The following is a 24,651-nucleotide window of genomic DNA, read 5'->3' as shown; positions in this document are numbered from 1 at the left end:
CAGGTTTGAAAGAGTGCGTCATATGAATGTCGACATGCGAGACTCTCACGCTTCAAGAGGAACAGAATACAGAAAGGGTGACAAACATGCTGCAATGAGTTAAAGGATAGAGAACCACAGATTTGTCATGCCTGTAGAAATGTAGCTTTAAGGTGGCATTTTACGTATAGCTACAGCTTCCAAACCCGCATACGGAATAGACAACTTAGACCAGTCCTGTCTGACAAATCAATCCAAGAAGTATTATTTTATTTAGGACTGAACGCGAAGAAGGAAAACAGAGGGGCTCAGACTTTTTTAAACCATGACCGTATAAAGCCAACAGGCAGTGAAGCCCAGGAAAGCATAGGGGTAATTAGCTGTCACAGAAATCAAATGTAGAAAATAATAAAGAGAAATGAAAGTGGACGAGAAAGATAACTTGTTGCCAGTAATATGTAATGTGAAGGCTGTAAGCTCAGTCCTCATCGGCAACAAGTTATCTTTTTCATTCATTTTCATTTCTCTTTTCTTCATTATTTTCTATGTTTAAATTTCTACCACAGCTAATTACCCCTATGCTTTCCTCGGCTCCATTGCCTGTTGGCTTTATATGGTCTTTATTTAGGACTGTTGCACAATTATAAACATACAGACTAAGAAGGCAATCACTCCGCTGTAAGAAGCACAAAAGCTCGGCTGATCGTCAATGTTTTTTCACATAAACCCATGCTTAAAAAAGTTCACTGTGTACACCTACATCAAAACATTGCAGTATCTTGCTTACAGTTCCTTCAGCTCCAAATGAAGGTCAAAGTGGGCATCTTCTTGTGTGCCTGCTCTTCAGAAGGCATTACTTGAAAAGGTTAAGGGCGTTTAAAATGGAACTTATGCCTTAACTGTGTGCTGGCAGCTGGTGGTAACATTGCATGGCAGGTAGGCAGCAGTTGCATCTCTTAAACTTGAACACTGGACCTGCAGTGTGCAAAAAGCAGAACCCCACAATGACAACACTGCTAGCAAAAAATTATTCTAATAGCATTCAAACGCATTGATCCCCACTAAATTCCCATCGGTTCTGTTGCTGAAGACCGCTATGCAGCAAATTTCTTTTAAGAAAAGCATGAAGAGATCTTGGGAATGTTTTATTGAAGGTTTATTGTAACAAATTCGCTGTATCTATGAGAATCTAAACAGAGGTCTCCAAGCAGCTCTGTTAAGCAGAGCAATTTTGTTGAATTTATGAGACGTACATGAAAATTCAGTAAATGAACCTAAAATATAAAATATTAGGCCAGTGGTCGGAGATGTTATAGCTTCACTTTTCACAGGGAGGAGAGCTTTCCAAGGAAGAAAGTGATATGGACATAGGACAGTGTTACTGTGAAAATATAGTACCAACTTCCATGACACAACTTCCTGTTTAAAATTCATAAATTGTAGTTTACCATTCATAATAAAAAAAGTCAGTAGTATGTGGCATTTTCAGAGGGGAGAAAATGCATGTTGACCAACTTCGCCTCTCATGAGACGCCCTTAGGACGAGGTACCCCATTAATTGCATGCAATTTGAAGATCAGAAGAATTATACGGCAACTCCTGAGCTGAACATGACAATCACACTATATACTCATGTCATGCCATGTAGGGAATTTTCAAATATGGGCCGCAAAGGTTTTGCAGCCGCAATAAGAAAGATAGCGACAACACCACTGCGCAAGTGCGAGATGCAAATAGGGTTTTGCACTTGCATTTGCGTCAGCGACGCTATTTCACTGAAATAGCGCAGCGACCCAAGCTCGAAGCAAAAGTTTTGCATCAACAAACATGGCACCACCCATCAAAGTGCCTGCTCTCGCGGTGTACCACATTTGACCTCATTCACTAATACCATTTTTAACTATGCACCATGTGCGATTCTGATCACAGTGGCTCTTTTGCAAAGCCCCACTATCACCCATCAACATAGAAAAGGCCTACCTTTAATCCTAAACTCTGACATCCTCCTTTGGCAAACTCTGCGGTACCACATAGACGGGTTTGATGAACACCGAAATAAAGCGAATGCAAGACAGTACAATGGCACTACATTGCATGTCTGTCAGAGAAAAATGCGCGAGTGGTGAACCGGATGACTCCAAAGGGCCCATAGTGCTCGTAACTCTATGGACAGGCCTCCGTTTCCTTATATGATGATGATGATAGCAAGCTGTTGGTTTTGATTTCAGTTTTGCTAGCTGCGAAGCATCAATGGAAGGAGGGTTTCGCAATCATAGATGCTTAGGCGCAGGCTCGGCGCAAAGTCATGGTCGTGATGCAGTTTGGCGCACTTGGCACAGTTGTTTCACCACTGCACAAATGCTCTGGCTTGCATGCACTTTGTCTCCGTAGGTTTCCCTTCACTGCCACAGAAAGTTGTCAGCGAGCATAGGCTGAGTATATGCTTCTTTTAAAATGCAACATCGATCAACTATTATCCAGCCTCGAGGAGACACTGCTCATGTCACAGGACTTCATGAGGAGCTAGTAGAGATTTCATCTTTGTTCTGATACGAGTGCATGAAGCGTGTCCTCGCTATAGTTTTAACGCGGTTTGTAAAGCAGGTTAATCCTGGATGCAGTGCAAAATCGCGACACCACGCACATTGTAGTATTGACCTACAGAGCCAACCAATAAGTGTGCCCAACAGCATATCTGAGCAGGTCTGCGAAGAAGATGTCGCTTGACTGACAATCGCGCTCCAATAAATTTTGCCCAAATTATCGGGCTTACAAAAGACACCACTCATGGTAAAAGCAACGTGCTTAGTCTTACAGAAGTGTAACTTACTAATCTAGCTTAACTACACATTCCTCAATTGCGTCCCTTTACGAACTGTTACGTTTCGCCTTCAACGCGCGGTAATGCCGGCGCGGATGCAACGGACGCCGGGGCTTTGTTCAAAACGGCGGACATTTTGGCCTGTTCGACGCCGCCGCAACGCCTACCCGCCAAGCGTGTCCAGGCGTGTTTCAGTGCCACGTGTCTTCGTGTGTGCGTGTGTGTGTGTGTGCCCTCGCTTGTCAAAGCGCGGCAGCCGGGGAGCGGAGTTCCCCGAATGAGGAGCCTGGACGTCTCTCGGCTCAACTGTTCGCGCCGTCGTGGGCTCATGCTCCGCCGTCCCGTGACCTTCATCCCGTGACCTTCCCTCCTTCCCTTTTGGACCGCGACGCCGGGAGTATAAGAGCAGCTGCCCCCGGACGCCAGAAGAGAGGCTCCGATTTGTACTATTGAGTTACGTGCTCTCCCGTCTCTCCACTTCGGTCGACCTGACCGGCCGCTCTTTTGCTATGTTAGAATAAACCAGTTGTTCTGTTACCAGTCTTCTCTTGCTTTGCCGGGACCTTCGGATGCTTCCAGTGCCCCAGGCCGCCAGGCCAACGCTACCCTTGGGGCTTGCGACCCATTGGCAATAACGGGCGTCAGCACCGAGACCCCAACAACTCGTGCCAGCGGTGCGATTCCAACATCTGGTTGCCAGCGGTGAGATCGCGACAACGGAGGCCAGCAGCGAAGAGATGCGGTTGACTGTATGCTGAGCAGCACAACGACCATCCGGGAGCAGCGCAACGAGCCCTGTGTGATGACTGGTTGCCTGCAGCGGAACGACTGCGCTGAAGTCTTGGCTGCGAGGTTTGGTGAGTGCGGGACTTTCTTCTTCTGAGTTTTGCCAGGCTTTTGTTAGTGTTAGAAACAGAGCTGGTAATTGTGGTTGTCGTTGCTACCGGGTTAGTTTGCGGCAAGACAATAGTAGGCAGTAGAGAAAGCAGCATTCAGAGCAGCCATGGATTTGAAGTCGTTGCGCAAACCGAAATTGCTGGAGCTTGCGAGAGAGTTGGGTCTGGATGTCTCAGACAAACTCAGAAAACCAGAACTGCTAAGGGCTATTCTTGAGTTAGAAGCTGAGGATGACGAGCTGTCGGAATGCCTTGAGACCATTGAGGAGAGGGAGGAGCAAAAAGAGAAACAGGAGCGCGAACTTAAAGAACAAAAAGAGAAACAGGAGCGCGAACTTAAAGAACAGAAAGAGAAAGATGAGCGCGAACGTAAAGAGCAACAAGAGAAAGAAAGAGAGCGCGACCGTCAACACGCTTTGGAAATGAAGCGTCTCGAGTTAGAGATGGAACGCGCTCGTAATGGAAGTCAGGCACACGGTGCAGGAGAACGAGTATTGTTCAAAATGACTGACCTGATGCGGCCGTTTAAGCTTGGAGAGGACATTGGTTTGTTCCTGGTTAACTTTGAGCGAACGTGCGAGAAGCAGGGGTTCTCTCGGGAAACGTGGCCACAGCGCTTGCTCACTTTGCTCCCCGGCGAGGCGGCCGACGTAGTCGCTCGCTTGGAGAGAGAGGAGGCAGAGGATTTCGACAAAGTGAAATCGAGTCTGCTAAAAAAGTACCGGCTGTCAGCGGAGGCGTTCCGTCGGAAGTTTCGGGAAAATGAGAAAGGCAGAAGTGAGTCATATACAGAGTTTGCGTACAGGCTTATGTCAAACATGCAGGAGTGGCTCAAAGAAGAGAAAGCGTTTGGTGACCACGAGAAAGTTCTGCAGTGTTTCGGGCTAGAACAGTTTTATAGTCGGTTACCTGAGAACGTGCGGTACTGGGTCTTGGATAGGCCAGACGTTAGTACGGTGGCTAGAGCCGCTGAGTTAGCCGAGGAGTTTGTGACGCGTCGGGCTCGTGGAGCTAAGGACGGTCAAAAGGGTGAATTTGGCTCCAAGTTTGAGAGGCCAAAGTTCACGCCCATGAGAGCAAAGGGGGACACACGTAGTTCGGATGCAAGTGAAAGCAGTCCGACCGAACGTAAGGAGACGGCGGCAACCGAAGCCGAACGCAGAAAGCGGTTCGAGATGAGGCAAGCGCGCGTTTGTTATACGTGCCAGAAGCCGGGTCACTTTTCGGCGCAGTGTCCAGAAACAAAAACACAAGTCGTGTTTTTGTCTATATGCAGCACTGACGAGAACATGAAGCTTCTCGAGCCTTACATGCGAGACCTCCTCGTGAACGGGAAAGAGTGCCGAGTGCTTCGCGATTCCGCAGCTACAATGGATGTAGTTCACCCCTCTTACGTAGAACCCGATATGTTCACGGGCGAGTGCGCATGGATCAAGCAAGCAGTGGAAGCTCATAGCGTGTGTCTGCCGGTAGCAAAAGTGCTTATTGAAGGACCTTTCGGAGCACTTGAGACGGAGGCCGCAGTGTCATCTATGCTGCCCCCCCAGTACCCGTACCTATTTTCGAACAGGTCCGATCACCTCCTGCGCGAGAAGGGGCTTTTGTTTGGTGAGGCTAGCGTTCAGGCCTTAACCAGATCGAAGGTTCGGGAGCTCGCTGCAAAGGCGGTAGTTGCGGGGCCGACGTTGAACGATGAGAAAGGGTCAGAGGCGCAGCAAGCTGGTATTCGGAGCACGCCCGAACGGGATAAAATTGAGCCTGTAGCGTTAAGGACACCAGATACTGGAGAGGAAATTCCCGATGCGGGAAAGTTAGAAGAGCTTCCGGTCGAGCTTCCGGGACTAGGCTCAGTGACGAACAGGAAAGACACCGATCAAGTCATTAGTGACTTAATAAGTAAAGCATCGCTGTCGCCTGAGCAGAAAACCGAACTACACCAGCTCTTACAAGAGTTTCAAGGTCTGTTCTCTGAGAGGCCTGGTAGGACTTCTGTCCTTACTCATGACATAGAACTTACCTCCCCAGAGCCAGTACGATCCAAGGCGTACCGGGTGTCACCCCGCCAGAGCGATATTATGGAGGCTGAGGTAAAGAAAATGCTACAGCTCGGTGTTATTGAAGCGGGTGAGAGTGATTATACTTCCCCTTTGATTTTAGTTGAGGTACCGGGCAAGGAACCTCGTCCTTGCGTCGACTACCGCAGGCTTAATTCCATCACTAAGGATCAAATTTATCCGATCCCTAACATCGAGGAGCGCCTTGAGAGAGTGAGTAGCGCTCAGTTTATTTCCACCCTAGATCTTGTCAGGGGTTATTGGCAGGTTCCACTTACAGAAGAGGCTAGTAGGTATGCGGCGTTCATTTCACCAATGGGGACATTCCGTCCTAAAGTTTTGAGTTTTGGTTTGAAAAACGCGCCATACTGCTTTTCAAGCCTCATGGATAAAGTGTTGCGGGGACAGCAAGAATTCGCTTTACCGTATCTAGACGACGTAGCGATATTCTCCGCATCCTGGCCTGAGCATATGGCGCACTTGCGGGCAGTGCTAACCCGCCTGTGCGATGCGGGCTTGACAGTCAAGGCTCCCAAGTGCCAGTTAGCACAGGCCGAGGTTGTCTACCTCGGACACGTGATTGGTCGGGGTCGTCGCCGCCCCTCTGAAATAAAGGTAGCCGCTGTGCGAGACTTCCCGCAACCGCGTACGAAGACCGATATTCGGTCGTTCTTAGGTGTCGCCGGCTACTATCAGAGGTACATCCCCAGGTACTCTGATATCGCGGCATCCCTAACGGATGCTCTAAGAAAGACAGAGCCGCAAACAGTCGTCTGGGACGAGACAAAGGAAAGAGCTTTTAGCGCCCTAAAGAGCGCCCTAACAAGCCAGCCTGTGCTACGATCGCCCGACTACACAAAAGGGTTCGTTGTTCAGTGTGATGCTAGTGAGCGAGGCATGGGCGTTGTACTGTGCCAACGGGAAAATGGAGAAGTAGAACACCCCGTCCTGTATGCTAGTCGTAAGCTGACGAGTCGTGAGCAGGCGTATAGCGCCACCGAGAAAGAGTGTGCGTGTATCGTGTGGGCCGTTCAGAAATTGTCATGTTACCTGGCTGGCTCGAGGTTTATCATTGAAACGGATCACTGCCCTCTCCAATGGCTGCAGACCATCTCTCCCAAAAATGGCCGCCTCCTGCGCTGGAGCCTCGCTTTGCAACAATATTCCTTTGAGGTGCGTTACAAAAAGGGGAGTCTCAACGGTAACGCCGATGGCTTAAGTCGAAGCCCCTAACGTGAGAATCAGCCTCAAAATTGCTTGTTACTGATGTTTTTCTTCCTGAGGCAGGATTTTTAACTTATTGCTTTTGTATAGTGTTTCAAAGTGATGATGTGCTTTCTAGTGCAATTTTCCGATTTGTGGACGCGTTCTGAGTGCTGCTAAACTACTGTAAGGAACTAGGCAGCAGTATAAAAGGGGGAAGAGCCTGGCAGGGCTTAGTGAGGGTTGTGCCGTGCTTGCTGACTGAGCGGTTGACTTTTGGCGTGGTTCTAACGCTTGCCGGAAACGAGAACAAAAATGTCAACTCTCCCGAAGTCACTTTGCAGTGTCCTGTGTGCACCTGAACGTGAGAACGAGGCCTTCTCTGTGCGCTGCGCTCAAGAAACGCCCAAGGACGCCCAACTTCGGTTATGAGCATCATCGAGCGACATCCCTCCGGACAGCGGATGCAGTCCCCTGACCATCGGGATCTCCTTCCCCCGGCGGGGCGGTCTGTTACGTTTCGCCTTCAACGCGCGGTAATGCCGGCGCGGATGCAACGGACGCCGGGGCTTTGTTCAAAACGGCGGACATTTTGGCCTGTTCGACGCCGCCGCAACGCCTACCCGCCAAGCGTGTCCAGGCGTGTTTCAGTGCCACGTGTCTTCGTGTGTGCGTGTGTGTGTGTGTGCCCTCGCTTGTCAAAGCGCGGCAGCCGGGGAGCGGAGTTCCCCGAATGAGGAGCCTGGACGTCTCTCGGCTCAACTGTTCGCGCCGTCGTGGGCTCATGCTCCGCCGTCCCGTGACCTTCATCCCGTGACCTTCCCTCCTTCCCTTTTGGACCGCGACGCCGGGAGTATAAGAGCAGCTGCCCCCGGACGCCAGAAGAGAGGCTCCGATTTGTACTATTGAGTTACGTGCTCTCCCGTCTCTCCACTTCGGTCGACCTGACCGGCCGCTCTTTTGCTATGTTAGAATAAACCAGTTGTTCTGTTACCAGTCTTCTCTTGCTTTGCCGGGACCTTCGGATGCTTCCAGTGCCCCAGGCCGCCAGGCCAACGCTACCCTTGGGGCTTGCGACCCATTGGCAATAACGGGCGTCAGCACCGAGACCCCAACAACTCGTGCCAGCGGTGCGATTCCAACAGAACACATGCATACATTGTTAAAATTTTTGAGGTCTTTGCAGTGATGTGTTTGTAAAAGAAACAGGCCTACCCTTGGTACTGTCGACGGCTGTGGAAAGTCATTGAGGTCCGAAGCTGTACATTCTGCCTGTTGTAGAACTCAGAGAAGTCCAGTCGGAAGCCTAGTCCTTGAAGGTTGGTGTCGTCATGCCGGGACAGGCTCAGCAGAAAGTCCTGCACTAAACGCTGCAAACCCCCGCTCCTGCTAGTCAACAAAAACTGCTTTGTCAATTCAGTTGCAAGTGATGGTGCTTGACATCTGCTCAGTTAAATATTTCATATGCCAACAGTTAATGTTCTTTTTCTTTTCAACCTGACGGCGTCAACATCTCCTGGCCACACATCTTCATATGTATACTACTAAATGGCAGTCTGGTGCAATAGTCATTCAGCAATCGCAAGATTCATGAGAAGCATGTGGGTTTTTCTTAACCGGAGGCTTCTTTGAGAACATTAATTGTGGCTTCCTTTTTCTTAGGTGTTCGTGTTTGTTCTTTAAAGGGTAGTATAAAGTTAAGTGGACACTTCAGAACTTGAAGTAGTCGCTGTTAATCTGGAGCTTTCCTACACCCTTAGGCATTCAATTCAGGCAGAGCATTAAATTCAGGCAGTTATAATACAGTGTGTCTGTTAAGTCATGGTGCATTTTTGACCGGTCAAAGGAAATGAAAAAAAAAAAACAATATAGAAATGTGCAATCTTCACCAAATAAAAGGAAAACTCTCCAAGTACTTTGACATGTTGGAATTGTATGCAGTGCCACAATTTCCCGAAGGTGTTATCTTTCAAGATGACGGCGCTCTTCCACACTATGCCAGCACTGTTTGTGAATTTCTGCATAGAACATTCCCCCAGCGGTGGATAGGCAGGCGTTCTGTCAAGGCATGGCAACCACGATCCCTGGATCTGATGCCATTACACTTTTACTTGTGGGGTTATATGAAACATCATTTGTACAATGAACGTATCAACAACATTAATCGTTTAAAACAGAGAATCACAGACGTTATTCACTCTGTTACACTGGATGTCCTTAACCGTGTGCGGGAAGAACTTGAATATCATTTAGATGTTATATGTTATACGAGCTATATGGGACCCCTTTCATGAAAACCTAATACATTCCCTCGAACTAATCCAAAACAACGCAAATCATTTTATTCCTTGCAACTACAACTATGCTGCAGGCATATCTTCAATGAAATCAAATCTGGGTCTTCAGACGCTAGCAACACGTTGAAGAATTTCCCGCCTTTCATTTTTTTCATAAGCTGTATCACCACCCTACCCTTCATTCGAAATTCATGTTGCAACCATATTACTTATCTAACCATACTGATCATCAACATAAAGTTAGAATTGGTGCAAGTAACTTGACATATTTTTTACATTCATTTTTGCCACGTATATCAAAATATTGGAATGAACTTCCCTCCAATATTGTTTCCATTAATAACAATGATAATTTTCAAAAAGCACTAGCTAATATTGTATAACAGCAAGCATTTGTACGAACTACTGTTGCTTGTTTTATTTTTTAATGTTGCTTACATATGCCATGTTCTATTACTGTATTTATCATACTTTCAGCTAACATTGTATAATTAGCAGATATTGTGTATAAACTCGCAATATATTTCCCCCTCATTTCTTGTATAACCCACTCCCCTCTCTAATGCCAAAAAGCCTTGAGGGTAAATAAATAAATAAATAAATAAATAAATGTGTGTAGGGGCAACAAATGGAGGTCACATCGAACTGCACTGAACAGGTATGAAACTTGGAGAGCTTTCCATTTATATGGTGAAGATTTCACATTTCTATCTCGTTTTGTTGGTTTCCTGTGACCGGTCAAACGTGCACCATGACTTCAGGGACACACTATGTATTTGTTCCACGTTTCAATTGCCACAACATTCACTTATTTAACATTCAGAAATAATTATAAATTTTCCAGCACCAAGAAAGAGTAGCATTAAGAGGCTGAAACAACCAGTCATGCAATAAATTTGTGACGACTATTGTCACTCTGTGTGCGTGTGTGGTGAGGAAGTGGGCCCCACATACCTGCTGAGCACACACATGCACAGAATGACAATCATTCTCTGTCAAGTCGTAGCCGACGCTTGTTACAACGGACTATGATAATCCAGCAAAAGAAGGTCCATTCTATTCGAAATCCATTCTATCCAAAATTAAAGTCGCGGTATGTTGTAAAATGGCGGAACTTTGCATATACTGCCATTTATAACCCGTTGGCGATTGAAAAAATTATAAAAACATTGAAATTAAAATTCGTAACTATAGGTAAGAGGTTTGCGCAGTAATCGTACAGCTACGTGGTACTGCGTCTTTCTGTCCATCGTTTTCCGGACGCTGGTTGCTCACAAATGGCAGTTTCCACACACTAGAGCATCTATACATCCGCATAACAGCAAGATTAACAACGAGGAGTCGACCAGCCAGTGCTGACTTGACAGTCACCTGGCCCAATCGTGTCACTGGTACCGATGACACAAACACTGGCTGGTGGAATAAACTGATGTCTTAATTATATCTTTTGCGACAAGCGATGACCACAGTCAAATCAGTAGCACGAATGAGAGCCGCGATACGTGGCAAGTTCAACTCTGAGCCCGCGTAGGGCCGCCGCTGCACTTCATACAAGACGGCTCGACCGCATCACGCACCTCATAGTCTGGATGCTGAGAATAGCAGCCTATCTTCTTTTCTTGCGCGAACTGATGCAATGTGAAGTAAAGTGCTCTCAAAAGGGTGCATTTTGCAATTGTCGGTGGTTGTTTTGAAGTGCCGTATGATACGGCTTCCCTTCGAAGATAGTTAGGCCTAGTGACACCCTTGGCACTTGCTCAACACTAAGCTGACAACGGCGGGCAACGTAGGGCCACTTACGTGGTTGACACAAGAACGCCCCGCTGGTGGGGCGTTTTTGCTGCTTGCCGCTTGTGCATTCATTCCTTTAAGGAAATGAATTTTCACAAATGCCGCCAGTGGCCAGAAATAGTTGTGTGCTGTGTACTACCACATGCACAAATCGCTGCAGCAAACTAAGTTTTATTTACCCCGTCTAGACAAAATTTGCCATAAGGGCTGCCTGTTGCAACCAATAGTCTGTTATAGCCGGGTCCGTTAGAAGGCGGATTTGTCGCATTTATAATACAGTAGAACCTCGTTGATACGTGCCCGTTACCTATGCTTTCCCCGCGCCAACGCTTGCAATCGAGAACACAAAAAATGACCCAAAGGAGTTGTGCTCAATTTTTACCAGTTCCTATGTACCCGGAAAGCACGATTTTTCGGCACAAACGTTCAGTACGTCACCAAACTGCGATCGTATGATACCTTTTCCGGCCTCTAGATCCCATGGAAACAAAAAAATGCGCGAGGTGTGCGTGATCGAAAACAGTATGTATATATAGCTGCCCGGCGCGGCACCTTCACCACTATACTCGCCCGCTAGTCTCATTTGAAAACGCCGGCGCACACTCAATTTCTCATTTCGGTACCAGCATATCTTCTCCGGGGTTGTCGCCCGCCGCATTCATAGCTATCACCGCCAATCCTATTGCAATAGGTCGCATTGCCGTTCTCACAGCGTGTGGTGCCGTCGGAAGTGTAGCGCACGCTTTTAATAGGCAATAACCGAAACGCGCCGCCGTTCCCTGCTGCAGACTGCAATCGTATATGTTTTCTGGCTGTTAGATTCCACGTGAACAAGAAAAGCCACAAGGTGCGCGATCGAGAACAGTATAGCCACCTGCCTCGCGTGAAAATGACGCCGTGCACAGTTTCTTATTCCGGTACCAGCAAATATCTGCCCGGGTCGTCAGATGCCGCATTCACAGCTATCGCCGCCAGCCATATTGCGATAAGCACATTCACCTATCTGCTTTACAGCGCATGTTTCCATAGCGCCATTTGTAGCGTACTGCATGCTTTTAGTAGGCGATAATCCAAATGTGCCGCTTTTCCCTGCGTGAGGCGGCTCGATGTGGGCATTACGTTTCGCATCGGCAGCATCCGGCGTCATCCACCAACTCCATTTCGTTTTGGTTTCCCGTCGGCCTCTTAAAACACCACGCAATAGGCATACTGTACAACACAAATTGTCTTGTGCTGTCGGAGCACCACCAGCTAGATACTCGAGCACCACCAGCTAGACATTTCGCATTGCGTAGATGTCAACAATAGTTGAGCCTGTCAAATTTTTTTAGTTACTTTGGAGCGTACATTTTCCCGGTTAGCACGTTTTTTGTGTGTGTTTTTTTCCAAAACGCATGAACGAGGCTCTACTGCATATGCGAACCAAGCTAAGAGAGAAGATTGGTCTGTTATATTGAAAGTATGTTGTATACTTTTGTTAAGTTACTATGGGTGTGGATTCATTGTAACGGGCCTGGACAGTACTAAAAGGAGAGAGATTGATATGCATGTTGAAGCTATAACTCGATAGGTGAGTGTGGGTGTAGGCCAGTTAGTTATTCACGATTTTGGGAGGTTACCGCAAGAAAACACGAGACTAGAAGAAAGTGTTTGAAAAAAGACATGAAGAAAGAGACAACCGCTTCGTCTTGTCCCTTTCTTCAAGTCTCTTGTTTTCTTGCGGCAACTTCCCAGAATCATGGATAACTCAATGCCTATTTGGGGAAATGCATAAGGGTAAGGGGTGGCAGGGCTAGTCAAGCTGCTAAAATGCAGCTCTTTTTGCCACACCATTTAAGTACATTCTGTTCTGTACTGATGTGATGAAATAAGCCAAATCTAAAAAAGAATCTCAACTGCAGGAATGAGATGAGCTGGGCTGGTTGGTGCAAGTTGAAAGGAATAGAGCAGTATGGGGGAAGGATGGCACATGCAGTGTAGAGATGTCACTCCCTAAGGAAGTTTTAAGTGTGAAGCTCCCAGTAAGCGAAGTGTCTATTCACATTAGCCTGAGGCTGGAACCAGTCCTTGAACTCGAAAGTTTCTACAAAAATGATGCGGTGTAGCCAACCTCGATAATATTTTTCTGCACAATGTTCTGAAGTGAATTCTTGCTCTTGCAGTTTACATTGTACTCTGTCATAGCGATTTCATCATAAAAATATACTTACTAATCCAACGTTTTGTATGTTTCTTAAAGAGACACTTGGCATAAAAATGGTTAAGGGAAGAATGCACAAGGTCATCTGAAGCCAACTTTCTGCTGCAAACCAAGAGAAATACACATAGCACTCACTGCTCCTGTACTGGTTGAACTGCCACACTGATGGCTTCCTCAGCAGGTACCAGCAACTACCATATTTTTTCTATTGAAACGCCTCTTTGATTGTAGCATGCACTTCAATTTTTATACTTCAATAATTTATATGTGAGTTCCTCTATATTAAACTTGCCGCTCTTTTGTGGTAAAAGAGAGGGTAATGATAATTTGTTTTCCCTTGCAAAAAAGGAATACTTATTGCATCCGAGCCAGTTATTGCACTCAAGCCAATCATCTCTGGCTGCCCATGGGCAGCCAGAGATGACAAGATGACAAATTCTACAAAGTGACAGAGTTTCACATGCAGTGTTCAGAATAGCACCCTTTCAGCGACTTGTAGATTGGACTGGATCACAGAAATATTAAATGCCATTGAAGATAGCTGGTCAATACAGTCAACGGCTGATTTTTCTGGTGCCGCATAGAGCCAGCATATAACAATGTCTGTTAAGTCAGATGCTGAAACTGTTTGTACATACTAGTCCGTATTTATTTAGACTTACTGCCATGATCGCAGGTCTGAAATAACATTAAATGAAGCCACCACAACCACCATTTTGATTATTCCGCAGCCTCAAACCAGTTTTCTCGCATGCCAATTCACTAACAACTGTAGCCATTTAGCCACATGGTGTTTGGTGCTTTTGGTGTGTAGTTGTTTTGTTTCAACCATTGTGACCTGCAACGCTTGGCCTAGTTAGCTGCTTTGAAGTTCGTTGCCATGCTTCCTGCTGTTTGGCGCCATGATTTTATTTGAACCAATTCGTGTTATCAGCCATGGCGTCGACTCCAACTTCATCGTCCTCATTGATGGCTTCAAAGTGCGGAATGCGCTACCGACTATCGACTGATCTGCAAGCCACAGGCACCTCCACTAAAATAGCATTTTAACGATTCGCCAAAACTGACAACAAACTCAACGTCTGTAGTGAATTAACCAAACATAAAATCGTTCGTCCCATGATGGCAGATTCAAACTCGGACAGCAAAAAAGAAAAGCCAGCACCTGCACCGCCAACGCACTGATTGGTAGGTTGTCATCAGTGTACAGAGATAGCATCACACTAGCCTAAATTCAAGCAGACATTATTGTGTGCAGGCACAATAGAGAATCCATCGGCTTTTCAAGTTATTAGGACAGTAAAAGGCAGTGTTCTGAAGAGTGTTGAAAACCCCAGTTGAAGATGGTGCCGGCTACTTTGCCAGCACACGCTGTCAACATTTCTTTCTCCTTTCTCCTTGTTTTCTTTTTTTTAACCAACGGCTGTTTTCAGGGCCACCTCAATGATGCATTGCAAAGTCTATCCTTGACCCTCTCCATCTGAGAAATACATATAGAATGGCATTTTCCGCAATGCCTTTGTTTATTCAGACCCCATTTTTCAAACGTTTTTGCGGTCCCCGGAGTTTGAAAATTCAGACACTGATTGTATTGCAGTTCTGGCTTCGTACTTGAATCAAACCGCATGTAATTTTGCAAATTATTACAGAAAAAGAAAGTGCATGCTACAATTAAGTAAATACAGTATTTTGTACCAGTAATCTTCGTATTCAACTACTGATTACTTTTTCTGCATTGTGCATGTAACAACAGTCGGTTGAATGAGCAAACCTGGTAGGAGTCAGAGATCATTCGGAGAGAAGCCTGGGCCCGCAGGCTGCTGGTGCCACTGGTCAGCTGGGAAAGCAGCTCCCCCTGCACTTCTTTGAAGCGAAGCACTTGGTCGAAGATGGAACGAAGTTGGGAAAGAATATCCTGGACACGAGAAGAACACAAGACTTTTGCAAGAGCTGTAGGCATCATCACCAATTACTATCACACGTACATTGTTTTGCTTTTTGACAGCAATTCTGTAGCGAGAGTTTTGTCTAACAACATTACGCAAGTTCAGATTTCGAAGACCGACAACTGCGCTCACCACTATCATTGTGCTTTCAGTGCTGCTGGTATTTCTGGACAAAAGTTCGCCCAATAAAGGGTTAGATTCGGGACTCACAGTTCTGGCCCTGTCTGGTTTTGCACCACCACTACAATGTAACAACATTCAAGTTGCCCACAATGAACTGCAGCAAAATCTCACTCTGGCTAAATTGGTTGTAAATAAATAGCACGTATCACTGAAGCAATTTTGGCAAAGCTGCATGAATGGTGACTGTCCACTTTTTTTTTTTATTAGCCTAAGCAAATCATTTCATCATAGCACCTAAGCAGATGATGTCTGCACCTCTTGTTTAGCAGATACTATGCAAATTCCAGACAATGGCTTCCGAGACTTTCAGCGCACCATAGTCGCCAGCCAATATAGGAGGTCATGCTGAGCTGGTTCTCAACTTTCTGGGTACTGCATCATTTCTAGCAAGCAGGAATGGCGTTTCTTTTCTTTTAGTTTGTCTTTCTAGTTTTGGTATCAAAATTGCTTACTTTGATAAGTTCTTGTGACACAGCCACTGTATTTCAATGAAAAACTTTGCAATAAACTTAGAAGGGTGGTGGTTTTGGCTAGCTGGCTTTTCATAATGTTAAGTAGTGCAGCACGAAGCAGTACAGAGGGACACAGAAAAGACACTGACCGACTGTGAAGCACTTGTCCTCGTCTTTTCTGTGTCCCTCTGTCCTGCTTTGTGCTGCACCACTTAACATTTTGCAAGGAAGCTGTTTTGTATCTATGCTATCTGAAAATAGGTTTTTTACACAGTGAAAAATTTCATTGCGGTTGACCTTTAATTCTCAAAGCAGCAAAAAGTTATGCAAGATGCTGTAGAGGAGGGCTCTCAATGAATTTCGAATGTTTCAGGTTCCTTCACCCAACCACGGCACCCGAGCGTTCTTGAATTCTTTTATTATTAGGATGTGGCTATCACAGCAGAACGCCATAGGCATTGAGCCACTGTTGCACATGCAATTAAAGGTGAACATAGTTAACAGATAAACGGAACCCACTATATCTTTGTGCCAGTTATACCAGCTGTCCCAACTAAATTTCACCAAAAATAAAAGAAAAATGAAAGGTTTTACACAATCGGAGCTCACTGTATGTCGATAGGCATTGTCCATGCAAGTCCCAAGTGTATTTTTCAAGGTGCACAAATTATTTGCATTTAATTAGCTAACTCACTTAATCTATAAAGTATCAATGCAAAAGTTGCAGAGGATGTCCGCAAATTACTGATAGCATTGACCTGGGTCTCAAAAAAACAAAGCTCACTTACTCATCTTTTTGCATTACAGGATGTTCATCATGACCACCTAGCCCAACAACCAACTAGCCCACAAACAAGTCATTACAAGTAAAAAGCATGTGACCACATGTGAGCACGACACTTATAGCACCAGTCTCAAACATAACCTGGCCATCTAGAATGTTGTGTATCTTGCACTGGTTTGATCTGGAGCACCAAGCATTGCGAGCGAGCTTACGTTGTCCACCTGTTGACATCACCGCCAATGGCCTTATTCACGAAGATCTGCATGTCAATTTGGGTCCACAGTGGCAGCTAGGCAGAGATGCACAGTGACTTCATGCCTAAGGTGAAGCGCAAAGAATGTTATAAGGCACAGCTGGATATCACTAACTGTGACCTCAGCCACAACTTCGGTGTTGCGGCTTTTCCACAATGTTAACCCTTTGAAGGTTTTTGCCGTACATGTACGGCGGCGGTTTTCTGTCCCGCAAGGTCTTTGCCTTACGGGTACGGTTTCGACCCTCCATTTGAAATTTCGTGCCGTAATGACGATGCGTGCTCACTGGGAGGTGCTGCCACCTCTTAGGACTTGCAAGAAGTGTTTGAAATTTGTGCTACCTTCTTGGGGAGATAAACAGAACTGATTTCTAGCTTCAGCACATCGCGCAGACTGCGGCAACACCCCTTTTGCGGTTTCAGTTTCGCCGCGTGATCGCAATGGAGGCGCGCGAAACGTCATTTTTCTCTTTGTCGGCACTCTCTTGCAGGGCAGCGGAAGTTGATCTCTATCTTGATTGGCGCTGCTCTTAGCCTGTTTATCACCACCGCTCGCGAGGTATTCTTGCTCTCTGCAGCAATGCGTTCATGTGAGAGGGTGCCTCAGACCTCTGCCCAAGGCAGCCGCACGCAGAGATGTCATGTGTTCACCAACAGAACTCGTTGCTCCAAGAGGAGAACAGACACGCATTTTAGGTGTGCAGACTGTGATAAGGCGCTGTGCGTAGACCCGTGTTTCAAGGAGTACCACACTCTGAAATACTATTGAACATTTTGCAGTTCTCAGCGATGCCGACACCAAAATACTGTCCCTAATTTTTTTTTACTATTTATTCCCGACTTTATACATTTTGTGCAATCAAGCTCCGCAATAAAGTAATTTGACCATTTGGGAAAGTTTTTTTCAAAATAATTCGGCTCTCAAAGGGTTAATTGTAGGGCTGCAAACCTAACCTTACCGTATGTGTGCCTCACTGACAAGCGCACAAGTGTTTATTTGCACATTTTGGAAAACATAGGTTTCCCCTGAAAACAAGAAGCTTCGGGACCTTCTTCCTACAGTATTTTCTTCTTTTTCTTCTTAATGGGGTTTTACGTGCCAAAAACCACAATGTGATTATGAGGCACACCGTAGCGGGGGACTCCGAAAATTTGGACTACCTGGGGTTCTTTAATGTGCACCTAAACCTAAGTGCATGGGTGTTTTCGCATTTCGCCCCTATTGAAATGAGGCGGCTGTGGCCGGGATTCGATCCCGTGACCTTGCAGCCCAACATCATAGCCACTAATCAACCATGGCAGTTCTTTTTCCTACAGTAACAGTAGCGGTCTCGTCCTGCCTGAAACTGCACTGCTTACAAGACAGAGAGGTATGCAAGCTTTAATGATATGCCGGAGACATAAGCCTGGCTGATCGCCTGGCATGCTTCTCCATGCTACCAGACGGGAGCACTCACCCGTGACTCTGGCTCAAGCAGTGCCCTGGTCATCAGGGCCGCTAAGAAGTCGTCATGAGCATGGATGACTTGGTCCAAGTCTTGTGCCTGCTCCACACGCGATTCCAGCTCGGCCCATGCACACTCTATCACCTGCATTCACAATTCAAATAACTCAATGATTGTCACAACCTTTTGTGGTCATGAGCATTTACCTGCTTTGGAGTGGTGCCCGTGTCAAACTACTAGTTTGTGTGTTTTGCACGCTACCCCAAAATAGCTCTCATATGAGCAAAGACGCGTTTGTGACTGAAATATTCCCCCCAAAATTTACTCCTGAGCCCTCTCATACAGTGCACAATCACCAGCCTGCACCACGTAGTTGATGGTCACTACAAGAACTATTTTCTCCAAGGTCTACATCAGCATTTTATTGTCATGCTCTTACCCGAGCATACATTCCTCATCAGAACTAAAATCACCACATTAACTAACTTGCAATGGCTTTCCTTCCTTGAGGTGAACGTGAATAACACAATGCCTTCCTCAATGCTCTGTGCCACAAAAGCGTGCCACAATGAAGTGCTCACCTCATACACAGATGTTGTGAAATGCAATTATAAACTGCTAAAAAAGTTTTCAAAATGTGCCAAAAACAGTGCATGCAAGCATGCACTTGTTGCATGCTTCCTGACACGACTGAAACCAATATTTTTTCATGTCAGTAGGGGTCCGACACATTAGTACTGCAAAAGGTTCATTTTGATGTACCAAGGTTTGCAGAAAAACTATGTTGGGTGTCCTATTTGCTTCTCAGGTAATGCCACCTGGGGCAAACACTTTTGAGGAGTGTGCACAATAAGACTGGAGGTATCTTAGCTGACCATATTAAGCGATGTGGTTACTCCCCTGATTTTCAGCGCACGCAGTTTTTAAAGAAGTGGAAAGATAAAGCAGAGTGCGGAATTGTAGAAGCTTTTTTTCACCTATGAAGTCGGAGACAATTGCATTAGCAAGCCTTCTACAGTCGACTCTTGTTACAACGGACCGTAATAATTCGACAAAAAACGTCCGTTTTATCTGAAGTCCGTAATCTCCCAAATGCCTCACTTCCAAAATTTTCGTCGTGATGTCTAACAACTTTATTGCAAAGAGTGAGTGACAAACGTCCAAAGTAAAAAACAAACATAAATGTTGCAGTTTTGCCCGAAAGGCGAAGCATCAATTGCGATAGCAAACTAAGCAAGATAAGCGCGGCTGCAGCAGCGAGCAAATTTACCTTTGTGCTCTCTCTCGATTGAACTCCAACTAAACGTCAAAAGCACAGCTCATACAAAGCTACTGGCACTGGGTGCCCTTTGTCCACATTGCAGATTGCTTTGACGATGAGGCCCTCGCGGGCGCGCACTTTGTTCACATCGCAGATCGCTTTCAAGATACGGCGCCCACGCGGCCGCGCCATTAACAGCAGCCACTGGAGTAGAGCCCCCTCTTTCCCTCGCCTCCCCCCCCCCCCGTTTGTTGTGTGAAATCTTCAAAAGAATGTTTTTATCATAAGTTGTCTGAACTGGCTTTGTCAAAGCAGATTGTGAATTCTTAGTTAGGCGATTGTGCTACATATTAATGTACGGGTGATGGCAACAAATACTAGTCGTGAGTCAGCACTCGTCCTGTGTACTATATGTCTCTGTCCCCGAGTTTTTTAGCACTGCTTTCCTAACTGTTCGTCCATGAACCAACTCGCCCAAACCAAAGTTCTGCTTGATGCATAATGGCCTACCACAGAAGTCATGCAGGGAAGAAGACACAGCAATGACACTACCTGGCCTCTGTGGACCAACTAATCGCATTATTCGCACCATTGAACAAAACATGAGCAAGCAAAAATAAATAAATAGGCACAATCTAACTAAAAAATTTGGAAACCAATGCCAGTAGTTTGTTCAAGCACATATGGTACTATGTGGTTATGTGGTTTATTCAGGCACATATGGCATAATGACATTTTGTGGAATGAAGTCACACTCTTCGGTTAGCAATAAGCACTGCTATGCTTACCTCAAAAACCATGTAATACTGGACCTGTTGCATGAAGTGAATCATCTCCGAGAGCAGAATGTGGCACTGGTGAAGCATGCATCGGCTCTCTGCAAATGAAGATGCAAACACAGTGCACACAGTCATTCACTGTTCGAGGGAACACTCTATCAGCATACTCTTCAACTAATATTATAATTGCTATATTTGAAGATCGCTTAACACATGCTCCAACATGCATGGAAATGCAGTCACTTTATTGACTGGTGCCTTAATGTGCTCACACTGAATCTCGCCACTTTCAGAGCTCTCAAAGAGTGGACAATAATGTCTCACAATTCTCACTAGATGGCAGTGCCTGTTCTAGTAGTACTGGCCAACAAATTGCTTGCTGAAGGGAAAAAGAGCCACCATAGCCAAGTTTCTAAAGTGCGTCATTCTTTTTATGTTTAATACTTTGAACAAGAGGGTTTGAACGCGAACTCGTTGGTATGAATCTCTCGAAGAAAATAGCGCTAAAAACAGAGACAAGAAAGGAAGAAGACAGGACGAGCGCTTGTCCTGTCTTCTTCCTTTCTTGTCCATGTTTTTAGCGCTGTTTTCTCCGATGGACATTGAATAAATTTTTCATTGCCATACATAATGAAGTAAATGAGCAGTACTGTGCTCATTTACCATGCTCATTTATCATGCTCAGTACCATGCACCAGTACTGCTAGTAATTAATAATGAAAAAGATTCGGTGTTTGATGTGTAGTCATGGAAGCCGGTAATGGTAGGACAGTATCCCTATGCTAAAGCACTCAAATACAGTTAAACCTCGATATAACGAACTTCAATATAGCGAAATTCTCGATATAACGAAGTATTTAACTTAAGTATTTGAATTGGCACTTCGCAATTTCTGCCGCCCGTCTCGGCCATAGCTGCGCATGGCTGTAAGCGTGGCTGAGCACCTACGCAGCTGCGCACCCTGCTTTAGAGGTAATCTGCCGTGTGTACAAAGAGTGAGCATGCCGAGCCAATGTGGCATCATGTAAGCTCATGTACCCATGAGTTTAGTATTGAAGGTTGCATAATCTAAAGTTTTGGTGACTCGATGGAGCGAGAGGCAGACAAAGCATTCGCTCCCCGTTGCCGGCGCTTTTCATGATAGCGTCGTCCCAGTGCGGGTGACGCCATCAGCCGCGGCGGGGGCAGAGTGCACACAAAAGCGTGGATGACTTTGCTTAATTCGTACTGCCTATGTGAAGATATCGTCCACGTGGCAAGAAACTGTGTCATTTGTTGCAGACTCCCAAATTCATCAAAATGAATTGCTTTCTCATTCAAATTTGCTTTTTTTGATTGCCTGATAATTCGGAAAATTCTGCGGCCCCTTTCCATGTAAGAAAAATTGATCAGCGACTATACTTATTTGCATAAAAGGTTGAATTTCAATACAATGAAGCAAATTGCCGATTTTACCTACTTTGTTATATCGAGGTTTAACTGTATCAATATTTAGGGTTGCTTTAAATGTGACTGTTGTCTTTTGTCTATGTGCTCAAACACCTTAAGGCATCGTTTGTATTTGTATGCACAAATATCAGATAAACCTACACTGAAGTGTTAACCTGTGAAGAGCACGCTGATGCTCCCTTGCCTCATGCTTCTTCAACACGAGTAGAAATACGAGTCGAGAAAACAGCTAAACAAAAAAAATCAAGATTTCCTGAGAGCTGTGCTCTAAGAAGATAAAGGAGCCACACACCAGTAGCATGTTGGCGGTTCTTGACCTTCAGGTCGATGGTCTGCTGCATCCAAGCTGCTGTGGCTACATACTCCATGTGCTTGGTCCTCCACATGTGGTTGAAGAGACGCAGGTACACTGACATGCAGTATGGCGTGAATACCTGCATGCACAAATGCTCACTCAGCAGGAAGTCTAGCTGGCCGTTAAACTGCAATATGTTCATCATAGGCAGTCAACTTCACTGAAATAACTAACAGTAACACAAGTTAAATATCCATCTATGGCTATGTCCATCACACTGCTAACACTTTCCTGTCCGTAGGAAAAGCAGCAGTTTCTGGGTAGTCTATACATTTTTTTTTTGCTCACAGAGCAGGCTTGAAACTAGTCTATAGCATCAAATTGAAAAAAGGAAAAATATTCTCTTTCCGACGGTACTAGGCTCAAACAACACATTTATTAAAAAGAATTTACAAAATATACCGAAACAAATATTTTGTAGAATGAGTTATATAATAACGTCATTGTTGCTTTGCACAGAATCTTTCTTTTTCTTTTTCAGAATATACAATATCTACGGAAAGGACCTGCGCAATATTTCAGCATTTAGCAGCTTTCTATGTAACAAGTTTCTAGATATGTAAAATAAAATGTTAATCCTAGTGACTAGCCCTAGTGGGATGCTGATGCTGGCTCCCAGATGTCTTATCACGTGAAACCACTGCTATAAGACCGGCAAATGCACAGCTACCAGCAAATGATCTCGACCAAAGGATGTTAACACCCTGCAGATAAGAACTGTGACTTGTAGAACATGCAGATCTTTATCAGCACATGGCAGTTTTGAAATAGCTCGGCAAAAAGACTGAAACTCTGTTCTGAAGTCCGATGAACTGAAGTTGTCTTCTGTGTCAGTGCTGCTGATGTAAAGATAACATCGACATGGCCTGAAACCATACCTTTGGTCACTGACTGAAATTTAACAAAATTAGTTTCTTTTTCTCATTGAAATTTGTGTTCTTTTTCCGATTTCACGGCCCCACCTGTGTGAGAAAAATCCTTTGGGGACTGGGCTTATTTCGATTTAAGGTTGACTTTTAATACAACAGAATTTCCGTAGAATGAAGTAAAGTGCTGATTTTAGCGACTTCATTGCATGAAGGTATAACTATTTCTTTTTTTTTTCTCATATGCAATTAAGTAGCCCTGAGAAGACACTGAGACCTCAAAGAGAGCTTGAGCAGAAGTTTTAAGGTCACACCACCATTTATTTTCACTCATCCATTCTGAGGAGTAGCTTCACCGCGTACCATGCCGATAGGTCCATCGACGCGGTAGAAAAGGCTGAACACATCCCAGCCAGTGTCACCCGGGTTTATCTGCAAAAATGTAGGTAACATAAAGATGGTGGGCTTGTTCTTAGAGTAAGCCGGTGACAAATATTATGCACAATGTCAGAGCATTTATTTTTCACACCAATCCACATATATGAAGTACTACAGACCATAGTTTGCTACAAAAATTACTAGAGGGAGACCTCGCAACAGCGTCTTTGGGACTGCAAGAATGGTGGTTCAGCCAGAATGGAAATGACGGGCAGTACACTATGAATTCACCTAAGCTTCGTCTTTCTCCTGACTTCAAACGACTGTTGGTGTGGAAAATTAAAATTTTAACAAAATATTGCATTACAAATGCAATTATTCACAATGATTATGCATGTACACAGTCTTATTACGTATATGACTGCATGAAAATTAAGGCCAACAAAAGCAAATCAAGCGAAATAAGTAGAGCCACAGAAACATTTCAAGCCACGAGAATAAAGATTAGACAAACCCATGCACTAAACCTCATTTCCATGGTAGCTGAATGATTGCATTGCCAAAGATCACCCTAGCAATTTTAATAGGAAACTGTGCTGTCGACAAGCTGCACAGCTTGATATAACAAAGATGTGGCAGTTGTTACGTCTCAACACCACAAAGGCATTAATTGGACGTTTGCCACAACGCAAACCCCCGCCCATCCATCAGCGCCTATTCGGACGTCAATGCAGTGCGGACGCTGACTCTTGACGGGTCCCCAAAAAGCCCACAACCCTGCCATTACCTGGCCGCCTGAGCTAAGGATGAAAGGGGGGCCCCCATCTAATTCCACCAAACAATGACGGCGACCTGGGATTTGCAGTTAATTACAACGTTTTCCACGAGGTAAACCACCACCCAGCTATCAGCACCTATCCAGAGTAAACGCAGCATGGACACCAACTCTAGACGGGTCCACAAAAGGCCACAACCCCACTATTACCCGACAGCCTGAACTAAGGATGAAAGGGGGGGGCCACATCCAATGCTACCAAAGAATGACGCCGATCCTGCCACATATCCATACCATCGGGCATCAGAAGCGCAGTTGCTGGGGAGTGTTGCGAGCATGGATGTGGTATCGCAACGGAGTCGACGATTGTGATTTGCTGCTGGACAGTCTTCAGATTCCCTATTTGACTCGCCTAGAGAAGACGACGGTATTAAATGTGGAGGCTTTTCAAGCAGTAAACAGAGGGTCTTGATGTGAACGGAGA

General features: G+C 45.4%; 1 protein-coding gene across 1 annotated transcript in view; it reads right to left on the bottom strand.

The window, feature by feature from the left end:
* Positions 1–232: 232 nt before the first annotated feature.
* LOC126541716 (gamma-tubulin complex component 3 homolog) overlaps positions 233–24,651 on the bottom strand; it is a 59,984-nt gene continuing 35,565 nt past the window's right edge. Inside the window, exons 17-23 of the mRNA XM_072286459.1 lie at positions 23,378–23,446; positions 22,086–22,227; positions 20,354–20,442; positions 18,317–18,448; positions 15,013–15,156; positions 8,169–8,323; positions 233–954 (exon numbers count right to left, since the gene is read on the bottom strand). Of these exons, the coding sequence (XP_072142560.1) occupies positions 936–954; positions 8,169–8,323; positions 15,013–15,156; positions 18,317–18,448; positions 20,354–20,442; positions 22,086–22,227; positions 23,378–23,446 (750 nt within the window). The 3' untranslated portion in view covers positions 233–935. The remainder of the gene's footprint in view (positions 955–8,168; positions 8,324–15,012; positions 15,157–18,316; positions 18,449–20,353; positions 20,443–22,085; positions 22,228–23,377; positions 23,447–24,651) is intronic.

Source organism: Dermacentor andersoni, chromosome 2 (genome assembly GCF_023375885.2).
Source record: "Dermacentor andersoni chromosome 2, qqDerAnde1_hic_scaffold, whole genome shotgun sequence".
Taxonomy (NCBI): domain Eukaryota; kingdom Metazoa; phylum Arthropoda; class Arachnida; order Ixodida; family Ixodidae; genus Dermacentor; species Dermacentor andersoni.
Note: the sequence above shows the minus strand (reverse complement) of the source record. Positions and strands in the feature narration are given on the sequence as shown.